This window comes from Tetrao urogallus (assembly GCF_951394365.1).
Source record: "Tetrao urogallus genome assembly, chromosome: 1".
NCBI classification, from domain to species: domain Eukaryota; kingdom Metazoa; phylum Chordata; class Aves; order Galliformes; family Phasianidae; genus Tetrao; species Tetrao urogallus.
Window position 1 is genome coordinate 6,829,515 of NC_136813.1, and position 22,257 is coordinate 6,851,771.

The 22,257-nt window shown below is 36.1% G+C and overlaps 1 protein-coding gene across 5 annotated transcripts in view; it reads left to right on the top strand.

The window, feature by feature from the left end:
- DLG2 (discs large MAGUK scaffold protein 2) overlaps positions 1–22,257 on the top strand; it is a gene marked incomplete at both ends in the record, with an annotated part of 740,481 nt that overhangs the window by 419,831 nt on the left and 298,393 nt on the right. For all 5 annotated transcript variants that reach the window (XM_079537732.1, XM_079537733.1, XM_079537734.1 and 2 more), the window contains one exon: positions 3,829–3,998. In XM_079537732.1, coding sequence (XP_079393858.1) covers positions 3,829–3,998 — 170 coding nt within the window. The remainder of the gene's footprint in view (positions 1–3,828; positions 3,999–22,257) is intronic.

A 22,257-nucleotide genomic window follows, 5' to 3' on the forward strand; every position in this document is an offset into this window, starting at 1 on the left:
TTTAGCAGTTACCTATGGAATTTTATGTTGATTCTCCCTTAATAATATTATTTATATCTTGATTTCTAAGCTTTGACTAAAGTCCGTATCAACTTTAGCTTTGTAAAGAAGATAGTAAGAAAGACATTAGATTTGATAATTTTAGCTTTTCTGCAGTAGAAAACATAACTATATTTGTGTAACCAGGGCTACCATACTAATAGGTTGCTAATGAGTCTAGAAGTGTCTGGATGATAACTAAGACCCATGGATTACTGTAGATTCAGTTTCATCATTGTCCCATGGAACACAGATCAGTTCCTTGTTGCTGAGACCGTGGTTGATTCTTTCAGGTAGTTTCTTTCAGGAGTTGCAAGTGGGCTAATGCATCCTGACAGGACCATTTGGGCTTCTGGGGCTCTTTGTTGCTGTACTAGGCTGCTTTGGGTTTCTCTGCAGGGCACATATTGCACAGAACAGACTGAAATAAATAATCATTACCAGTTGTCACCTACTGTATTTCTAACAAATGACTAAGAGTTCTGCTTACAACTTGATGAAGCAATTATCAGTTTTTCAAGGATGTCTGCACTGTTTCTTGAAATCAGTGATCAAAAAACTCAGATGAAGATAGTCAAGTTTAGAACAAAGTTGTTAGAAGCCCCTAAAGGTTAGTATTTTTCCTTAATTAATCCAACCACTCATTTGCTTTGAAGATAGCAATAGCTACTGGTAAATCTCTGTGTCCCTGACCTTCCTCCTAAAAGGCAAAATCTTTCTCATATTTATTTCATCAGTGGTAACTATCCTGGCATGATAATAGCGTGTATTGTATTCTGTATTTTATGAACCAACTTTCTTCATAACTGAATTATTTCACAAATTCTAAAAGAATATATCCATTTTGTTACAGTATTTAGGTGAGCCAGCATGCTGTGGGAAGTGTTGCCTCAGTCAATTTTCACTCAGCAGTAACCTGCATGGGAGATTCAACTGACATGAATAAATTTAACTACATGAGTATTTTGGCTATAATGGAAATTGGATTACCTCAAAATTTAATTATAGACTTATACGCTGTGCTGAACTGAGATATGAAGTCCCTCCATTTCAAGGAAACAATAGCATGAACATTGTTTCTGGGGCTTATGTTCTTTTAAAATATATTGGGAATTAATTGTCTTTCTTCTTTCTTTTTTTTTCTTTTTTTTCTTCTTTCCTTTTTTCCTGCTTTCTTTCTTTTTCTTTCCAACCTCGTACAGTTTCCAAAATACTTTCAATTAAATGTTACTTTTCAAAGATACATGAGAAAATTTATTCAAGAACTTTATGAACTCATAGCATCAACAGATGTTGAGATTACATTGTCTTAGCAAGTCAAGTTCTCCATTTTGAGACTCCTTTTTAAGAGTTCTTTTCATCAAGAACTAGAGAAATAGTTTCATAAGTATTATGAAAATCATTGCAGCTTAGAGTAAAACTTCCTTTTCTGCTTTCTTGCTCATTAGAAAGCTTTATAATTGTTTTACAGTATGTATCTTAAAAAGTAACTGTGTGAACACACTGTACTCAAGTATATAGTGTCAAGTTCTACAAGCAGAGTGGCAATAATGTAATAGTGCTGATGCTATTAAATAAATGCTTTAATAGTAAAAATTCTCTTGTCTTGTCTTGGAAACAAGACTCGGAACCATTTCTTCACACTTGGAGTTGTTGGGTTTTTTGGTTTTGTTTGTTTGGTTGGTTGGTTTGGTTTGTTTTGTTGTTGAAATAGTATAGATATAGATATAGTGTGTGCATTTCTAGCAAATTTATAATGAAGCCATAGGAATTCTATCGGTACAAACATGCATGCACCTGCACGCTCCCATGTGTGTGCATGTTCTTCAATATTGTACTTATTTCTAACTAGAAAGTTACATAAACTAAACAATTCATCTCTGTTTGTGAGGGAATAAAAACCTGGGGTTCCCAAAGAATACATGTCCTAGCACTAGGTATGTTCATCATAGTAGACTGAATGGGATGATTGCTGTCAGTGTTGTTTCTGCACTGATAAATTTTGTGTAGAAACAAAATACTGAAGTACTTCCATTATGGAGCAGCTTTTTATTATCTCACTCACATTCATACAACCATAGAGTTTGTCAGGTTGGAAAAGACCTTGAAGATCATCAAGTCCCACACTGCTAGTATTAATCTGTGTATGTTTTATTAAAGATGGCTTTACTATTTTAAAGTAGATAACTCTAAATGGCCAAATTTCAGATAGTAAAGTGAGATTCCTGTTGGAGTGTAAAAATCATTTTCCAAAGGTTTTTTCAGTAAATAGATATATATGGCTTACTGATTTATCAAGTTCAGTATGATTCCATGTCCTTTATTGACTTGCTCCATAAGATTTGCTTTTTTTCCTTAACAGAAGGCTTCGGTAGAACCTTAATGAGAGATTTAGATATATAGAACTATCTAATAGTATTGATATTTATCAATGCAGAGCACAGCATATATGAAAACAAAAGAAATGTAGCCCTTATTTTTAGTGGTTTTATAATCTTTTCCCAGCTTTCCATTTTCATAACCAATCAATAGCTAAAATCTTGTTGTTTTCATTCTCTCTATTTCAGGTATGACAATGAGAGTCAGAAATGTGTCAAGAATCAGATATACAGCAATATTTAATAGAAGGACAAAGCAGCTTAGGCTTAATTACTGTCCAAGAGAAGTAGTAGCAGGATGCATTCATGATTTATTTAATAGAATAAAGCAATTTATATTAGACCACTTATTAATTTGACAGCCAAACCAGACATTTATGCATTTAAAAAATGAATACTCCTGGCATTGATGGAAATCAGGAAGTCCACTTACTGGAAAAAACTGGAAAATTTGCCATAAGAATTTATTATTGCATTGGGACTTTCAATGTTGTGCCCTTCGTAAGACAGACCAATTGTCAGTTGAAGGGTGTTATCAATGCTTCTCCTAGTAAAGTTTCTTCAAAAATACTGATAACACAGAAAATCTTTGGTTTCAAATAATGTTTGAAGTTTTGGCTTCATTTTATTGTGGTTTATTTATTTATTTGTTTGTTTGTTTGTTTGTTTTTAAGCAAAAACAGCAGCAAAAAAAAATCCATTCTAAGTTCTTGGAGTTAAAATAACCTTTTGTGAAAACCTCATTCTCCATTTACCTGCCACAACTTTGCAGCAATATACAAAATAGGGAAAATACTACATCTAATCAGGTCACTTTGAGGGTGAATAAATTAGTTCAGCCCCATAAAAATATAGTGACTATCCAAAATAAGATTATGAGGGATTCTTCTAGTATTCTATGAAAAATGTATGTTGTTACCAAACAGCATATCTTGGAGTCTACACTTAGAGTTGAACTTTGTACTTTGATGAATTCGAATTTTTTGGCTGTGTTGAAGAAGTAAGATAGATTTAAGAAAGTATTTTATGAAATACTGATCTCTCTGCATTGAATTAAATCAATAGATTTCCTTAAGAGCAATGGTAGTAGTCATACCACGCATTGTGACTCTGGTAACTGGATTATACTGTTTAGTACAAACTCTTTTAACTAAGTCTGTAAAAACAAGTTGTTTATTATTTCCATCACCCTAGTGGCTCCAACCCCAGTTTATGATGAAAGATGGTAGGTGTGAGTAGGCATTATTTAGTTTGAATCCAGTATGTATTTTGGAGAATTCGTGCATTCTGTTTCCATCTCACTGCTGATATAGCATATTGCATCTGGCAAACTTCCCAATTAAGTGGTTATTGTTTTACTGACAAAACACTGCTCAGTCTAAAATAACACGGTTCTTTCTTTTTCTTGAAGGGTCAACGACTGCATCTTGCGAGTGAATGAGGTGGACGTGTCAGAAGTCTCACACAGCAAAGCCGTGGAGGCCCTAAAGGAGGCTGGCTCCATTGTTCGATTGTATGTTCGTCGAAGGAGACCTATTCTGGAGACCGTGGTAGAGATCAAGTTGTTCAAAGGCCCTAAAGGTAAGTATGAAAATGAATACACGTCCATTTTAAGCTCGATGTTTAACCTCTCATAGATGAAACAGGACCTGACTTTGTTGACTGGTTAACTGCTTAACCTGTCAATTACAGAAATAGAATGAATTTAGGTTGGCAGAACCTGGATTTATGACTGCGTGTGTTTTCATGACATATAAAGGAATACAAGACATTGTGATTTGTGTGATGCGATGTTTCTTATAGAGATGGCTTCTTACTTCCAGAATAAATGCAAGATTCAGAAATTGTATGCTTTTCAATGATGGAAGATACATTTCTTCTAAACTGACTCTACTGAAATCATTGAAGTTCATCGAAGATGCTATAACATACTGAGTTTCTGAATTCTTCCTTTTTTAAAGATTGTTTCATGTATATCCAATTTTTCCTTTCCACTTTCATGTTGATGCCTTTTCCTACAATTCTCTTTAGAAAAAGGAGACAGGAGTACTAACTTACCAAGATACATAGAATAATTTCATTTTTTCCTTCAAAAAAATTCCATGGATGTCTAGGATAATACCTGCGCTAGCCAAAATCACCTTTATCATTTCTAACAGAACTTTATGGCTACCTATGGCTAAAAAGACTGACAGCATCAGTACAAATTCTAGTGTCAAACAGAAAGCAGAATATTATTTCTTAAGGTGAAATTATAACCATATAAAACTGTATGTTATCACTTTAACTTTTGTAAAAAGTATTTAATTGTAGAAATTACTTTTTAACAAATTTAAATGTATTGTTTTTCCTACATGAAATTTCCCTGTAGCTATTAGCTGCTAGACAATGAGCTATTTTTCTTCATACGTGATTACTGGGCAAATAAAATGATTATTTACACAGTACACAGGAACAGAATGAACACGTAATATATTTATTTGTTCCATAACAATTGTTTCATAAGAAATACTGTAATTAGTAGCATATGCATGAAATGAATAAATTTGTATGTCATATATGTCATGTACATGAGATTATTCTACCTTTTTCATTTACATGGGATAATCTGTAGGTTTTTTTCAGTGGTTTCTCTTACCTTTCAAATTTCATGAATATTACAGTATATTCCCAGTAGTTTTTGATACCAGTAGTGGAGTCTTTTTGTTTCTAATACACGTGGAATTGCTGAGATTACTGATCCACAGTTCGAAAAGTGCACTGTTTCTAATATCCTCTATACTATGCCTCTTTTGTTCTCTGAAAGAGCACTAAATCTGCAAAAAGGCTCTTGGCAAACATTACAGTAAACTCATGGCATAATCCTGTCATTTTTGGCAGTAGGTTTCAGTACTAGTCTATTGCAGGATGCTTATCTATTCATAGTTCAGGTAATTTATCTGAGAACTGCTTTTTCAAACCTTTACTATACAGTGCAGGAACAAACAAGTGATTATAAACACAGTGTTTAATGCTTTTCAGAGCCAGATTGGGTCCTAAAATTAGTGAGGTACTCTTCATACCAACTCCTATCTCCCTACTCATAAGAGTAAGGAAAATGAATGTGCTTCTATACAAGACAATTGTGTTACACTGAATCTGGAGTAGTAAATATCTTTTTGGATACTTCTTTTCCTGCTTGTCTCCTTCATATATTATTGAATTCATTCCTCACTGAGATTTTACCACAAAAGGAGAAGTACTGGCTTCTCTATAACCATGTAAACTTGGGGGTCACTACCTTGCCTGGATATGTACAGTAGATCATATCTTTCAGCACTTGAAGATGATAAAGAAGGAAATTTGCAATGCATTTCATTTAAATATTCCTTTAATTTCCTCTGAGCCATTCAGAGCAAGGGCATTACAAGATGTGAGTCCATAAAAGTTGAATTATTTAATACATGCTGGCTTTTCTAGCTAGCAAGCAGAATATAAAGGACAAAAGTTTAGTGAGCCTGGTGATGGATAGGTTGACAGTTGGACTAGATGATCTTAGCAATCTCTTCCAATCTTAATGATTCTGCAATTCTATTCTGTGTTTTAGACCCTTCTGATTTCAGGCTTCAGTGCTATTGCACCTGATGTTTTATAAAAAGCTTAGCATCTTGCGTGATTAAAGGCATTTTAACTTGTTCACTTACCTTTTTTGAAAAAGAACTAAATAAAAGACACAAATGAGTTGCAAAACAGAAAACCAAAGTTCCAAACAGAACTGCAGCTATGTAGATATTCAGAGCTGTGCATTCACCAGTTCACCACACCTGATAGATAGTATGGACTGGTGTCTATATTAGGTATCTGGAAGGTAACTTCTAACTCTGATCATTACAGGATTGTTCTCTTTCATTTGCTTGGGAGATCGTGTTTTGAATGCCTCTTTTGTGTCTCCTCATTCAGATATACAATCTTAGTGATTCACTGCTACGGCTTTGCATAGCATTTAGCAAATGATAGGTGATTTACTTCAGTCAATCTCAGGACCATCTACAAATTGTAGCAGCCAATGGCTTTGAAGTAGCTGATATTTGTAAAGGGAAAGGATATGCAAAGGACCTTTCTTGTTGGAAATCAATGGAATTTACACACTGTTGAAAACCGTGTCCTAAAATATTATTTTCTTCTTTCACTGTACTGAAACATAACAAGACTAACAGTAATGATAGCGGATTTTGTGTGCTACAAGATTTGCTTCTCAGGAGCAAGCAGACAGACATTCTGAACAAAGCAATTTAATGGTGGCATTTGGCTTTGTAGCATAAATTGTGGATTACCTTCATATAAGACCATGAAAAAAAACTTTGTTCTATATATGAACAGTGAATTATGAACTTCAGCCACTATTCAGAGACTGCAGAGCTCAAACCAAAGGATTTCCACTGATCTCTGAGGTCAGTGGAATTTTCAGGAATTCCATGCTGTTCTATTACACTGTAAATCTGCTTTTTACTAAAATCAGAAGTATTAAATGATGTGCTTTCCATAACATTAGTTATAGAAATTAAACTTGTTTTTTTTTTTCATTTTTGAAGAATCAGCCCACAACTTGGAAAAGTAGCATTGTTAAACTAGCAGTCAGAAACTACGTATACACACAATTTACATAATACTTTCTGTACCAATATCTGATAATTTAACCTCTGACACAATATACTAAAAGAATTATTGAAGAAAAAAAAAAATGCTGAAAACGCCGCTTCCAGTAACTACAGCAGTACTGGGTCACATAATAAATTTCAGATCTCAGTTCTATAGGAAATGTAACATGTGAAAGAAAACACAGCTGCAGAAATGAAGCTGAAGCTCGGGGCGTGTGAAGCAGAACAGCTGAGTACCGGGAAGCTTGAGTAGGAAAATGGCAGACTTAAAAACATTAAAAAAGAAACAATATGAAGTGTCGCTGATTCTACCATCTGGATCTGCTAGTGGCTTGAGAACAGAATCATACAGAAATAGGATTAATTTCCTTCACCCCTATGGTAATTCAGTAGTAACCATCAGTATTTTAACTGCAGCAGTCTTGCAGCAGTGGCCACAGCTGCCATTTTATTCACTGTATTTTAGATGAAAAAGCTCTGAACTGAACTGCAGCTACATTTCTGTTTTGTTGTCTGTAAGCTTGCCTTTTTTTCATTCCTGGTGAATTCAACCAATGATACATTTTTGAGCAGGTTCACCCCACTCAGCTTTGTGCCCTTAAAAAAAAATATCTGGGGGCACTTATTCCTCTAGTCCTTTCCGTCTGTCAGAATTAGGGCCTTTTGGGGATTTTTCGTTGAAACACTTCAGGGTGTTGTTATGTTCTGAGGCACTCCATTAGAAATTAATGCATCTGTTAAGCACTGTTAGCTCAATCCTGTATCTCTCTTCAGATAGCTATCTTTATCTTAGTTTACATCTTAAAGAGGAAAAACTAAGCTGTGGCATCTCAGTAAAATACTCAGAAATAAGATGGGATGAATATGAAGGACATAACATGCACGTATTTTTTAAATTACGTAAATTCATCTAAATATTAGATGAAGTCATTCAGCATAGCCCGTTTCAGAGTTTCCATTTCATTGTTTTGCTGTGGTGGCCTGAAGTGAGTGTGCAGCATGTGGGACATTTGCTTTTCACATAGCTAGCTGTTTAATTCTTGATGACAGTAGTTAAAGTGACTGGGTAATAACGAAGCTTCCTACTGTATCTGGAAAAGAATCACTATCTTTTAAGTAGCATATTTTTCAACCCCTTGCTTAGTTATGAAATTTTCTTGAAAAGATGCAGGCATTTTCACCATCAGTGGTTTCACTGCAAAGGTACCTTGAATTGTTACTGAAATGTTTTTCATTAACACAGTTTCACAAAAGTTTATACTTATGTCATTGGAGTTGACATGTTTTAGTTTGAATTGATGGCCTTAATGGGAAAAGCTTGTGCTGTGTTGCATTGATAGCATCCTATCTTGCAATGACAAGTGAAGTAGTCCAAAAAGTTGGGTACAATTATGTGTGCTATTGAAATTTGTTAAAAGTGTCACTTCTTAAAAAAGGTATTCAATTCAAGGCAGCAGAAGAGCAGCTTTTAAAAAATGTTTACAATTGCTGTTCCCAATAAGTAAGGAGAAATCCTATTATTTTTATCTACTAAGGCAAAGCCAAAGGTTACCTTTTCATCTCAGGTAATAGCTACAGCTCTTGAAATGGAACAGAGAGCTTTTGCAAACGAAGAACCTCAGTTACCAGTTTCAGAGAGTGCCAAGAGCTTTCCAGTTGTGCTGTCTGATAACTGTTTGCAAATGATTCCTTCAGAGAGACGATGGTGTGTATATTTTTGTTATTATAGCTATCTCTCTAGTTTTACCCTGGCCTATTTCCTCTAATTTACTGGACACTAAATACTACATAGTAACCCTTACAACATGAGGAGAAAGGGGTTGTATGGAAAGTTAGGCAGATGTTTTATTAATTTATGACAACCTGAAGCTTTCAAAACATTTTTAATTTCATTCTATGAAATGTTTTAGTAATTCCAAAGTGTTTTCAGAAGAACGCAGCGTGTGATGCACGGACTCAGATGCGAACGATCCAAACCATTTATTACAAGTCCTCACATCACTTATATATCTTCACAAGTTTTCTTTTTCTAGCTTTTCCATCCACCCCTACAACTTTCCCATCCACCTTTGCATGTCAACAGAGCATTCTACAAAGCCCTCTTCAACTGTTCGCACAGGCGCTTATCCAATCAGAGCCGTGAGACGTTCTTTCTTCTAGAGGTGTCCTTGGTTCTCATGCTGTTTATCTTGCTCCACGGCTTCTGCTCTGAACAGTTTTTCTTGTATTCCAACAGAAAAACTGTTTTGTTTTTTTTTCACAAACCAGAAACATTTTCTTATGGTCTTTCAAAAATTTCAGTCCTATGGATTCATCAGCTGTGAAGTCATTTCTATTTTTCAGTGTTCTCCATCCATGCTGTGAGCTTTTTTATGGATCCTGATCTAAAATGGAGTAAAATTGGACAACTTTAAAAAGAGCTGTAGAAATATGAGAAAGCAGGCAAATTTTCCAAACTCTAGATTTAACAAACTGCATAAGTTCTTGACTCTAATCTAAGTGCTTCATTTCATGTTACTGTAATGCACTTACCAAAGGAATAAATAGAAAAGGCACCACAATTGAAACTCAAATACTATTGTCTTTGTGAAATGTCTTTGCTTGAAGGGCCTGGCATTTAATCCAATAAGCAGAAAGTGCTCCGCCAAGCACTAAAACATAATTACCCAATTTTAAGATTGTGATTCAAAATAATCATTTATAAGTTAACATCACTAAAAGACATAGGTTCCCTGTAGGCTAAGATTGTCTAATATAAGAATATGTGAGTATCTGCGTAGTTTATCACATAAATATGGTATTCTCTTGAAGCTCATAAAATTAAGAGCTCTGTAAGAGTGGTATAAGAGGTTTTGTTATTTCTCAGAAATACTTTAGTATATGAATGCTAATGCCTGATGGAATAAATCATGGCAGGATATACCAGCATGTTTGTATTTCTGGCTCATTCTTTGTTTTTATAGAATCAGAGAATCATAGAATTGCTCAGGTTGGAAAATCCTGATACGATAATTTTGACTTCTGTTTTTTATGTTTCACTGACATTTTCCATTTACGGTAATTTTCCGTTTCCATTTTTCTCTTTGCATCTATTTTATATATACCTATTTGTTTGTTTTGTGTTTTTCCCTTAAAACCATTCGATTTTTAAAACCTCTCCGGGACTTCTGGGTTAATACGCAAAACCCACTTCTCATCTGATAATAGATTTTAAGTATCAGTTTCCAGAAGTCATTCATAACAAATGAAGTTTCTACTGAAATGAGCAGTACTTTCTGCAACTCCATCACGATAACAATTTCTGAAGTGGTGCAGTAGCAATTTCAAAGTGCAGTGCTGTATTTTAATAGCCAATTGAGATGACTATAAAAATCCAGCACTGAGCATTGAGATTGTTACTAAATTGCTTCAGCAATACTTACTGATGAGGCAGCTTCAACAGAATACAATTCATCTTAATGAACTGTGGCTGCAATAGAGTGAAAACAGCAGCAAAGAGAAAGATGTGCAGGTAGGTTTGGATGCCACAGAGCTCGTCTTTGAGAAAGAAGCAGCTTTGGCTAGCTTCCTTTTGTCTTCACTAGAGAAAAAAGTAAGACTGTTGTTACAATTGCAATTAAATGGCAGAACGTGGTATTATCAAATTGTTGTTACGGTAGATCACATTTAGCCGTGCCTGGAGCTGATTAATCTGTTGACATTTCAATTCACAGAATCTTTAGTACTGCTTTCTGAATTAGGCATTTCATATTACTATCCATTCACCTTGATAATTTTATCAGCTCTGGCTCTAGACAGCAAGTGGTACCGTGCAGCAGTGTGTCCTCGTTTTCTCTGATACTGTCAATCCTTCTGTTGTGCTAAAAGTTACTTCTGTAGCCTTTGGTGAGAATTAAGAGGAGTTTGTATGATTTATGAGGTTCCCCCTAGAATAGATCTGGCAGGTTTACCTCTATAATCTCACACAGGAAAGCTGAGGGAGAAGAATGGTGCTTACTTTTCTTTGTTCACTTCTTTTACACACAGAAAAAGGTGTGCTCAATTTCTGTTCTCAGCTGTTGTATCAGTAGTGGACTATTTTAAAAATACTCTTTGATTTATCATAGAATAATAGAATATTCTGAGTTGGAAGGGACCCAACCGTCTCTGTACTGGTGGCAGTCCTTCAAAGGAAATTACTAAATGCATTTTCCAGCTACCTACTGACTGCTGGGACATTGTTGGAAAGTTCTTTGCAGTATCTTTTGTCTTTGGTTTTTATGGAAAACTAACATCTGAGCTTTTCGATGTTTTCTTGATGCCACTGTTTTTTTCCCTGTCAGTTTTAGTATTTCCAAGGTTGTTTCACCACCTCTACACACTTCTTGTGGCTTTTTTTTTCATCTAAGACAAATATTACACTAATTCCCAGTTAATCTTGGTTAGTTCCTTTTCCCAGTCGAAACATTTTCTTCTGACTAAGTGTAATGTAATTACAGCCAATCTTGTAACTATAACATATCTACGCTTGTTTTTCTTCCCCTTTATATTAAGAATTTCTTGGTCAGAAAATATTTTTGTTTCCATCCCCACTCTACAGTACTGTGTAAGATTTAAAAGGGGAGCAAAAGAAGAACCCTTTCATTATGTTTCCCGTCACTGTTTTCATCAGGCCAAAATGAGAAAGGGAGGAGGTCCAGCAGACAGTGCAGCAAAATGCTAATTATCTCATCACCGTTTCCAGATGCACAATAAATCAAAAGATGAGGAAGGAGAATGATGTCATTTGCTAAACTACTAGGCTGGGTGTGGAAAGAAGTCCTTCTCTAGACAGAAGGCCAGTATATCTTTTCTCTGTGTTCTTAGTGGAGGAGTGAGAATTGTCTAAGGAGTGGCAGCTTCCTTGCTTCTTTTTTCACCACCTATATGTTCTTTGGTTTAAATTCCTCAGGTGAGTTTTAGAGAATGATTATCCTTGATCTTTCATCACTTTAATAAATAAACAATTATATGACAGCTATTGCTTTGAGCCTGATATGACATCTAGATGTAACAGAGGATACATTAAGGCTTTAGCATCCTTTGTGGAATCTGTTCACTGACATGACATCTGTCACTTGCAACTGAATAGTCTGAGAATCCTTAGGGTTGTTTCTTTGCACAGCTTCATCCTTTCTTGAGTATAAAGCCAAAAGTAAAAATTAACCAGGTGAAATTACAGAGCAGAGATTTCATCCTTTATTGCTCAGTTAACTATCTACATAACAATTTCTGTCTTACTGATAGTTTTTCAGGTGTCCAGATCTTTCTCAAGAAATCACTGAAAGACAACATGCATCAGCAAAATACTGCAGTGCCGCTAAATACATCTTTAAAAGAATAAATTGTATTTAGTTAATTTTTTATGTCTTGAAGAGCTGTAGATATTCACTTTTCTTGTATTTGTTTTTTTTGGTTTTTTTTTTTTTTTTTTGTGGTAATTCTAAATACAGGTAGACAGTCTTCTGAGGCAGGCTTCAGAGATTTAGATGATGGTAAAGTTAGAAAGCTGGGTGAAGCTTTGAAGATTCAAATGATGCAGCAAATGAAGTGTAAGTCTGCAGCCTATTTAAAAAATATTCAAGATTCTCAATATTTTTCTTTCATTTCCACTAGTTGAAAAAAAGGAAGGCAGTATATTAAAAGTGTCTCTGAACATCTGAAGGAAGTAGCTGGCTCAGTCAGGAGCCAGACACCAAAGAGATTAATTGCATATAGTAATTCATCTGTCAATTCCCCATACTATATCCTGGCCCTATCTGTGGGTTTGTCATCCTCATTTTCCTTTCAGTATTCTAAAGTTTGTCTATGATTGTTGTTAGCTGCAATGAAAACAATAGGTTTCTTTTGAGATGATAACTATAAAGTGGCAATCGGATCTCAACTTGTCTAAAAGAAACTTCCCTTCAGTATTTTATCTTTAACTTATTATTTGTTAATTCAGATAATTTGTTCAACAACTTTGGAAAACTGCACTGCCTTCACCTGTAAGGATCTTCTGTTTTGCTTTGTTTCTTTAATTATATGTGTATTTCTAGAGATGGCAATCTTTCTTTTGATTTAGACAGAAGATCCTTTGCCTTTTGCCAGAATGAAATGATTTGTGCAGATGGCCCTACGTTCCAATTGTGTTATCTTAAGATATGAGTTGAAGAAACCCTAAGCTCTGGGACTCCAGAGCACAACATTTGCACAAAAATTGTGGTATTGTATCTGCTACCTCAATACATACAAAGGTCAGCTCTTCTGGACATCTTGGAGAGGTTCTTATATTGCAGATGAGGTCTGATCAGACATTGCAGAAGCAAAGTTTAGTCTTGCTAAGCCAAAGTCTTGTAATCCCTGGCACATAGTTACTTTTCACTTGTTTTTCAGATGAGAAGGAAAGCCGTGTGATTCCTGGGAATGTCACTTCTTTTCTTCTCTTTCAGAGGCATGTTTAAGATGTTTTCTGCCATCTGGGACAATGGCAAGGTGATCAGTTTTTCTCAATGCAAAACATTTGGTGTCTGGAAGACAAAACAGTAAAAAACACCTTGTGACCTCTTCCAGAGCACATTTTTATCTGTATTTAACTCCCTATGAGAAAGACAAGGAGAAAGCTCTGCCTCTAGTTTGTATTTTCTAAGATAAATGTACAAGTGAGAGCTTGCAAAAGCAAGTTATATCTGTTGAACAAGAAACGTTAGCTCATATACTTAAAGTATTCCAAGAGCATGAAACCAAAGGCATGTTGGCTTCTGGAATTTCAGTAATGATTTCTATGAACAAATAAGAAGCCTGCTCTTGGATTCTTTAGAAAGAAGCTTGTCTAATCATTTCCCTTGAGAAAGAAAAAACTGGAAAGCAAGATCTTCACATTGAACACAATATAAAATAGTGTACAGTGACAAAAAAAAAAAAAAAATTCTTTAGGATAGGACAAAAGAGACAACACAAAAGCTAAAAGAAAATATCCTCTGGGCATGCTTGAAGATTTAATTTTGGAAATTGATTTTTGCAAATAAGGATCTAATTGACTTTTTCCCCATAATCTGTGTTCTGGCTTGGTTTGGTTTGTTTGTTATGCAAAACAGGGTATAGGATGTCTTCTGAAATGAATAGAGAAACAAAGGAAACTGAAATGAGGAAGCATAAATTTGCAGTAGATCATGTAGTAAAGTTGTTTAGTGTAGGCACATTTATGTTTCCTCTACTGTAGTCAAAAAATGAACTCAGTTTTAATCGTAGGCCAGGGGTGAATCTTATCTGTAGTCTGTAAGTTGCATATGAGCTATTTTTAAATTGTAATGATTGTCAAATGCTATCGCCAAAATTTCCTGAAAGTTATTTTAAAATACTTGTCAATTCCATAGCAGCATGCACATCCCCTCTGTGATGGAGTAAAACCAATTGTAATTTAGAGATGTGCTTTGTAGGTACAGAGGGAATGCTGAGATACAGATGCTTTTGAAGGAAGACATAAAATGTGTCTACAATTTGGCTGGCATAAGTTTTCACAGCAAGGTCATCTGTACGAAGAATGCTATCATGATTAACACCAGTGACAGCAGAGTGAGACTTCAGCCTGAAATGAAGAAGAAGCTGGCCAGGCAGCACTTAAATATATTAGACATTTTTACACTTGCAGGCCCTTATGATTTTGATCCCAGACCACTCAGACTTAGCTGATCAAATCAGTGCTAACTGGGGTTTCTTTCATACACTGTGCAGAAAAGGCAGAGGGAAAAGCTGCCAGGTGCAAGCAGAAAGCTCATTTTCATTGAGGTCAACAAGGGAAGGTAAGAGAGTATAAAACCATTAGTTTGCTTTCAAAATCCCAAAGGAATACCAGAAGACTTACTGAATCCTTTTATAAGTACCTAGAAAAAAGATTTGAGGAGCGATGGTTAGCAAAGGATGTAATGCTCTTTCGCAGCATTTTTTTTCATATATTTTTCTCAGATGACACTGTGTGCTGGGAGGGGTTAGGACTGAAAGTCATCTAAAAAAAAAAAAAGACATTTTGCTGAATTGTAATTCAGTAAATTCAGTAGGGACAACTGCAAAGCATTCTCAGTAGAGATAATCAAATAATGCAATAAATAGTGCTTTACAGAAAACTGTCAGGACACGAATCCTGTAGCAAAGGATCCAGGACTTTGTTAGCTGTAGCATCTTGTCTTTTAAACATCACACTGCGATGAAACATTCAAACTCTATATTGGGATTTATAAATTGAGGTATAGTTTATAAGACATGAGAAATCCTTTCATCCTTCACAGGTAAAGACTGAGCTGGAGAGCCCAGGCTTTGAGATTTCCACTTCAATAAAGGTGTGGACCAGCTGGAAGGACTCCAGGGGAAAGCAGTAAAAATGATCAGAGATTTAGAAAGCCTGTCCTACAAGGAAGGAATGAGTGATCTGAAGTCATTTATCTAAAAAACCAAAGACTTGGAAGGGGGGTTGTGGGCTTCTAACAATACTCTTCTTGCTTTGTAACACATCGTTGAAGCGTGATTTTTCTCTGTGTGCCTGGTAGGAAGGGTGTAGAGCAAAGCATAATAGACAAATTACAATAAGACATGGATTGGATTTAACAAAAAATGAGGATTGTGATATGATCGATTACCAGGCAGGTCACCATGTCCCTAGAGGAGGAAATAACCAGGTGTTCTGCGTAGCCATTTGTTAGCCATGATGCAACTATCTTTGGCTCTGCCTCAGGCCAAGGAGGTAGAATAAATGATCCATGGAGTTTCTTCCAGCCCCAGGACTCAATGGTCATAAAAACATTTTCACATTTCAGCTCAGTGTAAAGACAAACAGTAGACATAGGGCTATTACAATCCTGCACCTGTAGAAATAAAAAAGGTGTCTTCCAGGCAAAAAAAGACACAATTCCTGCACTTTTTCTCAACTGTAATTTAGTATTTTGATTTCCATCTTCTTTATTTTACTTATGGCTAGGAGAGATTAAGACACTTTTTAGAAAATACACTTCTTCACATATAATATTTTGGATAAATACTGGAACATGCCATGTCAGCCTGCATATTTTCAGTTACATCCAGGAAAGATTTCTCTGGCTTTTCAACTTTTCTGTTGCTCAGGTTGGGATCATGCTCCTTAGGAACACTTTGGTCAGATATATATGGCCGGTTCTTCGTTAAAAGCTCTTATCACATCAGGTTTCAGTACTTGGAGGCTGGCCAACACCCCACTGCTTTGGACTGTACTAAAGCTTTTAATGCTAAGTCTTGACTTCAGATAAAACACTTTTCTCCAGCTCTTACCAGAGTTGGGTTTCTTTATAGCTAAAATCTGTCTTATAGGCTTTGGGTTTTGTGTTTGTGGGTCCCACTGGGATGAATCTTTTCTTCCAAATAACTGCCTTAAATTTCCAAGAGATGGCCAAGAAGAGGTCTGGGAATAAATCAACTGTTCAGTGCATTCAGTCTTTTCCCCAGAGTTTCACTTTTTATCAGGAATGCTGTGTACACCATTCCCAGAAAAACAGCAATACACCCTACCTCTGACATTGCAGAGAGATTCAGGAGCTGCTATTAATTGAAACAGCTGATGGAAAGACCACATTAATACCCTGTGATGAACCCCTCAGAGGATTAGGAGCAGGAACTTACTTTTTACTGTACCTAATGAAGGTGCCTGATAAAAAAATATCAGGAAAACCCTTACTAGGAAAAAAATCTGTAATGCAGATGAAAGAATGTGGCCTCAAAGAATCATATTAAAATTTTATAGTTGCGTCTTCACACTGTCAAGCATAAGCTGTTAGAAAATCTTATGTGCTCTGGGATGAATCTGGAAAGATCTGTATTTCTGAATGCAGATTTCAAATACGGGTTCACATTACTATTCCATTCATGTTTGTTGGAGCATAATTCCCTTTTCTAACATTTAGCACAATTTCTGTTGAGACATAAGTGTTTTATTTTACTCTGTGAGTGAAGGATGCATATCAGCAGCAAATAAAGGTTTTTTTTTCATTTTGTTTTTTTTTTTTCTTAAGAGTTCTGCAAGAAAGCATCAGTAATAAACAGATCTAAGGGACCAAGGGATAGTTTGGGTAGAAAAGTCAACACAAAGAGCAATGGCTCTTGAATCCATTTTCAGAGTACCTTCACCTGATTACTCTAGTGCAGTAAGCACCATCTGTTTTTTTCTGTGTCATTTATGTACTTGCAAACTTTGAACATCAGAGCTCTGTAAATTGCCTTATATGAAAAAAAAAATACTTGTCAATTTATGACTTGATTTTTAAAGAGGAAGCAACCAAATGGATGACAGATTATTTATGGATTGATTGCAAATAGATAAGAGTCTACAAGATGAACTGTGTTTTCATTTTATATTTTCAGGCTTCAGTATAACTGGCAAAGAGCTTTTCAGGAATGCATTTCTGTTCAGCTTTGCAACATGGGATAAGACGATAAATGCTAAATTCCCTTCATCAGATGGAGTACGAACAAAAGGAACTGATGAGTCTTTCCCTGACATTTGTGGTTGTTAAATGGATCCTAAACTGACAGACTACTCCTTCTGTCTCTATTTAATTGGTGAAAAAATATTAAATGTTTGTCTAGAACAGCTACCCAGCTTAAAAGCACTGACCCAGCTGTAATCAGTTGAAAGTACATCATTTAATATTACATACAGAAAATACCATTTTTTTTGTGTGAATTATAATAATTATTTCCTGTGTTGAGTCTGTAGATTTCAATAATGAATCTTGATCTGAAAATGGTGAGAAAAGCACAGCTTCACATAGTATCATGATTTAAAAATTGAACATCTCATCAGAAAGTAATAACTTCTTTAAAACAAATCTTGGTGTGCACATCTACAGGATCAGGTGCTTTTCACTTTACATTATTAGAAGGTGAAATAATTTGTGCTGCTGTCAGTAATTGCAGTAATTAATGGTAAACTAAGCTGAAAATTATGTAGGTACTATTTTTTAATGACAACCAAACTATGATTGACTGTCAGCATAGATTTGGTTCCCATGCTTGAAACAAACTGTGTACTTCAAGCACTGAGAGTGAACCTTAATTCATAGTTTGTACCCAAGACATTATATATTGTTAAAGTAATAGCAGATTCTTTGGATCTCATCAGTGCATTCAAAGTTTCCATAACTGCCTGCTTGTCTTAAGTGACTGCATAGGATCCATGCAATGTTGTTTTGTTGCTTAAATCCAACAATTGCATTCTTGAATTTACTTGCAATAGAACAGTAATTAAATAGAGTTAAGTGAAATAGAAGACTCTAGCCAGCACTGGAAGGGAAGAAAATCTTCAATATTTTATCTAAATTGTCTGATAGAAAGAGGAGAGGATCAGGAAAAGAGATTTCTCTTGGTTTTACAACAGCAATCCTGCCATATTGATAACCATTTCCAGGTACCTCTGCCTCAGTTTGAAAACTTTAGAGAGAGGATTATCAAATAGATCTCTAGGGAAGCCTGTATTTTGAACAGATCATAAAGTAAAAATAAATACAGCTACAAAAGCATATTTGTGGTAATGTGGCTAGTTGTCTTAAAAACCTGTATTAGAAAAGAAAAGAAAAAAAAAAAAAAAAAGATTTCCTACTGCATTCAACCCATGTGCAAAAGCATTCCCTGAATTAAATGCCATTCTCACAGGGCAACCAGTGGTCAGTAAATTCAGCTTTCTCAAGCCCAGTACTTCTCTTGAAAGGGTGAGTAAAGGTTTTATATTTCATTCTCTAATCAGGAAATGTTCATGGTACCAATATATCTGTCAGAGCAAAAATTGGAGAAATGTTGAATAAGCACCATTATTTCACCCTTTTCTTCCCCTACAGCAATATCAGACATTTCAGCCCTCGGGAGAATTACAAAGCTGTAATTGCTAACTGCTCTTTCTCAAGTTTAGGAGAGCAGTTTTATTGCTCCCTTTCTACCCAATAGACCTCATGCTGTAATGGCATATTTTCACAGAGAATTTTTCATGTGCTAGCCTAAACAGATACTTCTGGCCTCCTATCCTCAGCTTCTGTCCCTGCATCCCGTAAGTGAGTTTGCTGGGCAAACTTGCTCTGTAATTTGTCAAGATCTCTTTGCAAGTCCTCTCCACCCTTGACAGTATCAACAGCTCCTTACAACTTAGTATCAGCAACAAACTTGCTCAGAACAACTTCTATTCCTACATTCAAGTCATTATTCACCACAGCAGCCAAAGTCTTTCTAAAGTGCCTCTGTAAAAAACTGTGCTACCAAGAAAAAGGGCATGAAAGCCAGCACCATCCCCACCTGCCAGCCCCTGGTGCCTTTGGTGCTGTTGAATTCGCACCTGATCTGTTCAGATCACTTGTCCTGGTTTTTTTGTGCTGTCTTAGAGCTGGCAATCATATGGCTAAGAAGTATTCATGGCTAGTACAGGGCAGGCATTGGGGAAATATGGCCAAAGGCAGGGAGGTAAGCAGAGTTACCTCTTCTGGCAGTAAAGAGTCTTTAGATGAGCATATCATAATCTTGAAAATGCACACTGCAATCCTCCGCCTGGCTTTCTGCTGCCAATTAGGACAGCCTGCTGCTTCATCCATAATCTGGCATCTGGCAGAGGGTAAGTCAAAACCCCTTTTGAAGAAAAATGCTGCTAATACAGAAACAAATAGAGTGAGAATAAAAGAAAAAAAAATAGTTCAGCCAACATTCAACCCCACAGTAACTTATGCTGTGTTCAACATTGTTCTCTGTAAGTGATCCTATCACAGAGGCAGCCAGCTAGATGATGTCTGCCCTCATCTGAAATTCCAATTTCTGGTGACTGAATCTGAGTACTGTTTGTACTGGTGGGTGCACTGAAAATGTGTGGAAACTTCTTGTGTGAACAGGAAGTCAGTGTGAATATGCAGCTTCAGAGTAGGCATATGCAAACCTGGCATGGAAATGAGAGAGAAGACATTTAAAAAAAATAAAATCGTAAGCAGTTAATCCTGTTCCCAAATGGCAGATTTCAAATCTCTCTGTTTTATGTCACTAATTTTCATCTTTTTAAAAGCATAATTTGAATGTTCTTCACATGAAATGTTTGGACTTGGTGTAGTGTGGCTTTTTGTAAAAGAACTGATGTGCTTGCTGTAACTCTTAGAGTGTCAGTAGATGATAAAAAACAAAATCATTTTATCTCTCTTTTTGGAATTTAAGTTGGTAAAATTGTGGCGGTGTGATTTAATATGGTTTTTACCAAACTTGAATTCTCAATAATGCTTTAAATATCAGCTTATTCTGTGAAATTAGAAATACTACCTTCTCAAGTTAAATTTTTAGGTATTCCTAGAGAATTCCCATGGTGCAATTAGGCCATTTCTTCTTGTCTGTGCTTTCTGGGAAATATTTCTCAAATTAATTTGAAAAGATGTAAAAAAGTGTGGAATAAACATGATTTATAATGAGGCTTTCGGTGTATTTTCCTAGCTTCCTGTTTCTTTTCTTTTTGATTACATCTGGAGAGAATATGTCTTGAGGGATAATTATATGCAGGCAAAAACTCCATAATGCAAAAAACTCTTAACTGCAAAACTGAATGGAAAAAAAGGAATTGTTTCCATTTGCATGTAAAACAATTTTTATAAATTTTCTACAAACAAATGCAATTTAACAAAATAGATTTTGAAGGCTCTGTTAAAGATTACAGAAGGATTAGCTTTACTGTTATGATAATTCAACGTTTTACCTGCTGTATCTACTGTTTGATTGTTTTTAAACCTGCTCTCACTGCCTTGCAGGTACATTAACATTTGCATTATAATCTCTCTTCCCCATCATCTCCTCTCCTGCAAGCAATGTAAACAACCTTTTTTTGAGCCAGGGATTGTAATTCTGTGTTCTGACAACAGATTCCATTTAATGCTCTTTTAATTCGTTGTTTTCTACTGTAATGTTTGGTATTTCCACCCAAAAGAATGGGAAAAAAAAAAACAAAAACCAACAACAGTTGGAAGAAGGTTGTAGTTGTATAAAATTGCTTCTGAATGGATGTAGAGGCCAAAGCAAAATCCAGAAAAAAATCCCTGAAATATCCAGAAGACATTTTAGCATATTCTAAACTGTACTGCATAACTGACTCCAGTCTAAGAGGACTTGGATGAACCCTTTGGGTCCAAAGAAACGATACAGAAGCAGAGTGAGCTCCGAGCAATGTTAGGCTGGGAACCTTCTGTCGGTCTGGAACAGCTGTAAAGAACTGGAGGCATCAGTGTGCCAGCCCAATTTTAAAATTATATATGGTCCCCGATGGCACAGATAGCAGTAAGTAAAATTTGAAATAGAGACTGCAAGCTTGTTTAGGTAGTTATAATCAAAGGTATGAAAACCAGCCTGCCACTTGGGTCAGCAACCAAGCTGCTGCCACGGTCTCTCCTTCATTCAGTTTTCCCTAGGTTCCATTTTTCTGAGTTTTTTGTCCTTTGGAGAGCAATTTGGCACGGTATGTATGTATGTATGCATCTATTTATCGAAGAGATTTTAATCTCTGTAGGATCATTCTTTAACCTCAGCAAGTTTGCTGACGACACTAAGCTGAGAAGGGAGGGAGAGCATCCAGAGGGACCTGGACATACTTGAAAAGCAGACAAGCAATAATTAGATTTAACAGGGCCAAGGTACTGCAGTTGGCTTGAGGCAATTCCAGGTACGGGTACAGACTGGCAGAAGGACTCATTTAGAGTTCTCTGCAGAAAACTTGCAGGTGCTTTAGGGGGTCACTGCTCCTCCCAGCCAGGCCCACAGGGTGTTGCAGGGGCAGGCAGCTGCCCCCTCCACAATATCCAGGAGGAGGTTTGGGATGAGCCTTCCTCCCTCCCCACGGTTGGGTTAGGAAGCTCCTGGAAGTCCGTAAAAGCACAGAATCACAGCATAGTTTTTTTGGGAGCGTTCTGGAAGGCCATATAACTATGGAATCTCAGCACAGTTGGGTTGGGAGGGTCTTGGAAAAAGCTGAGTCAGAAACACAAGGCAAGTATTTCTCTTAGTCTAACCTATTACTATGAAAATGAGGAGAAAAAAATTGGGGGAGTTGAATTCAAAACAAACCAACCAGCCAAACCACTCTTTCAGTTCAATGGAATGTAGCTAGCTTCACTGGAGTTTGTGAGGTTAAATTGTCATGAAACTTTGTCATATGAGGAGGGGTAGTTATGCACAGGGAATAA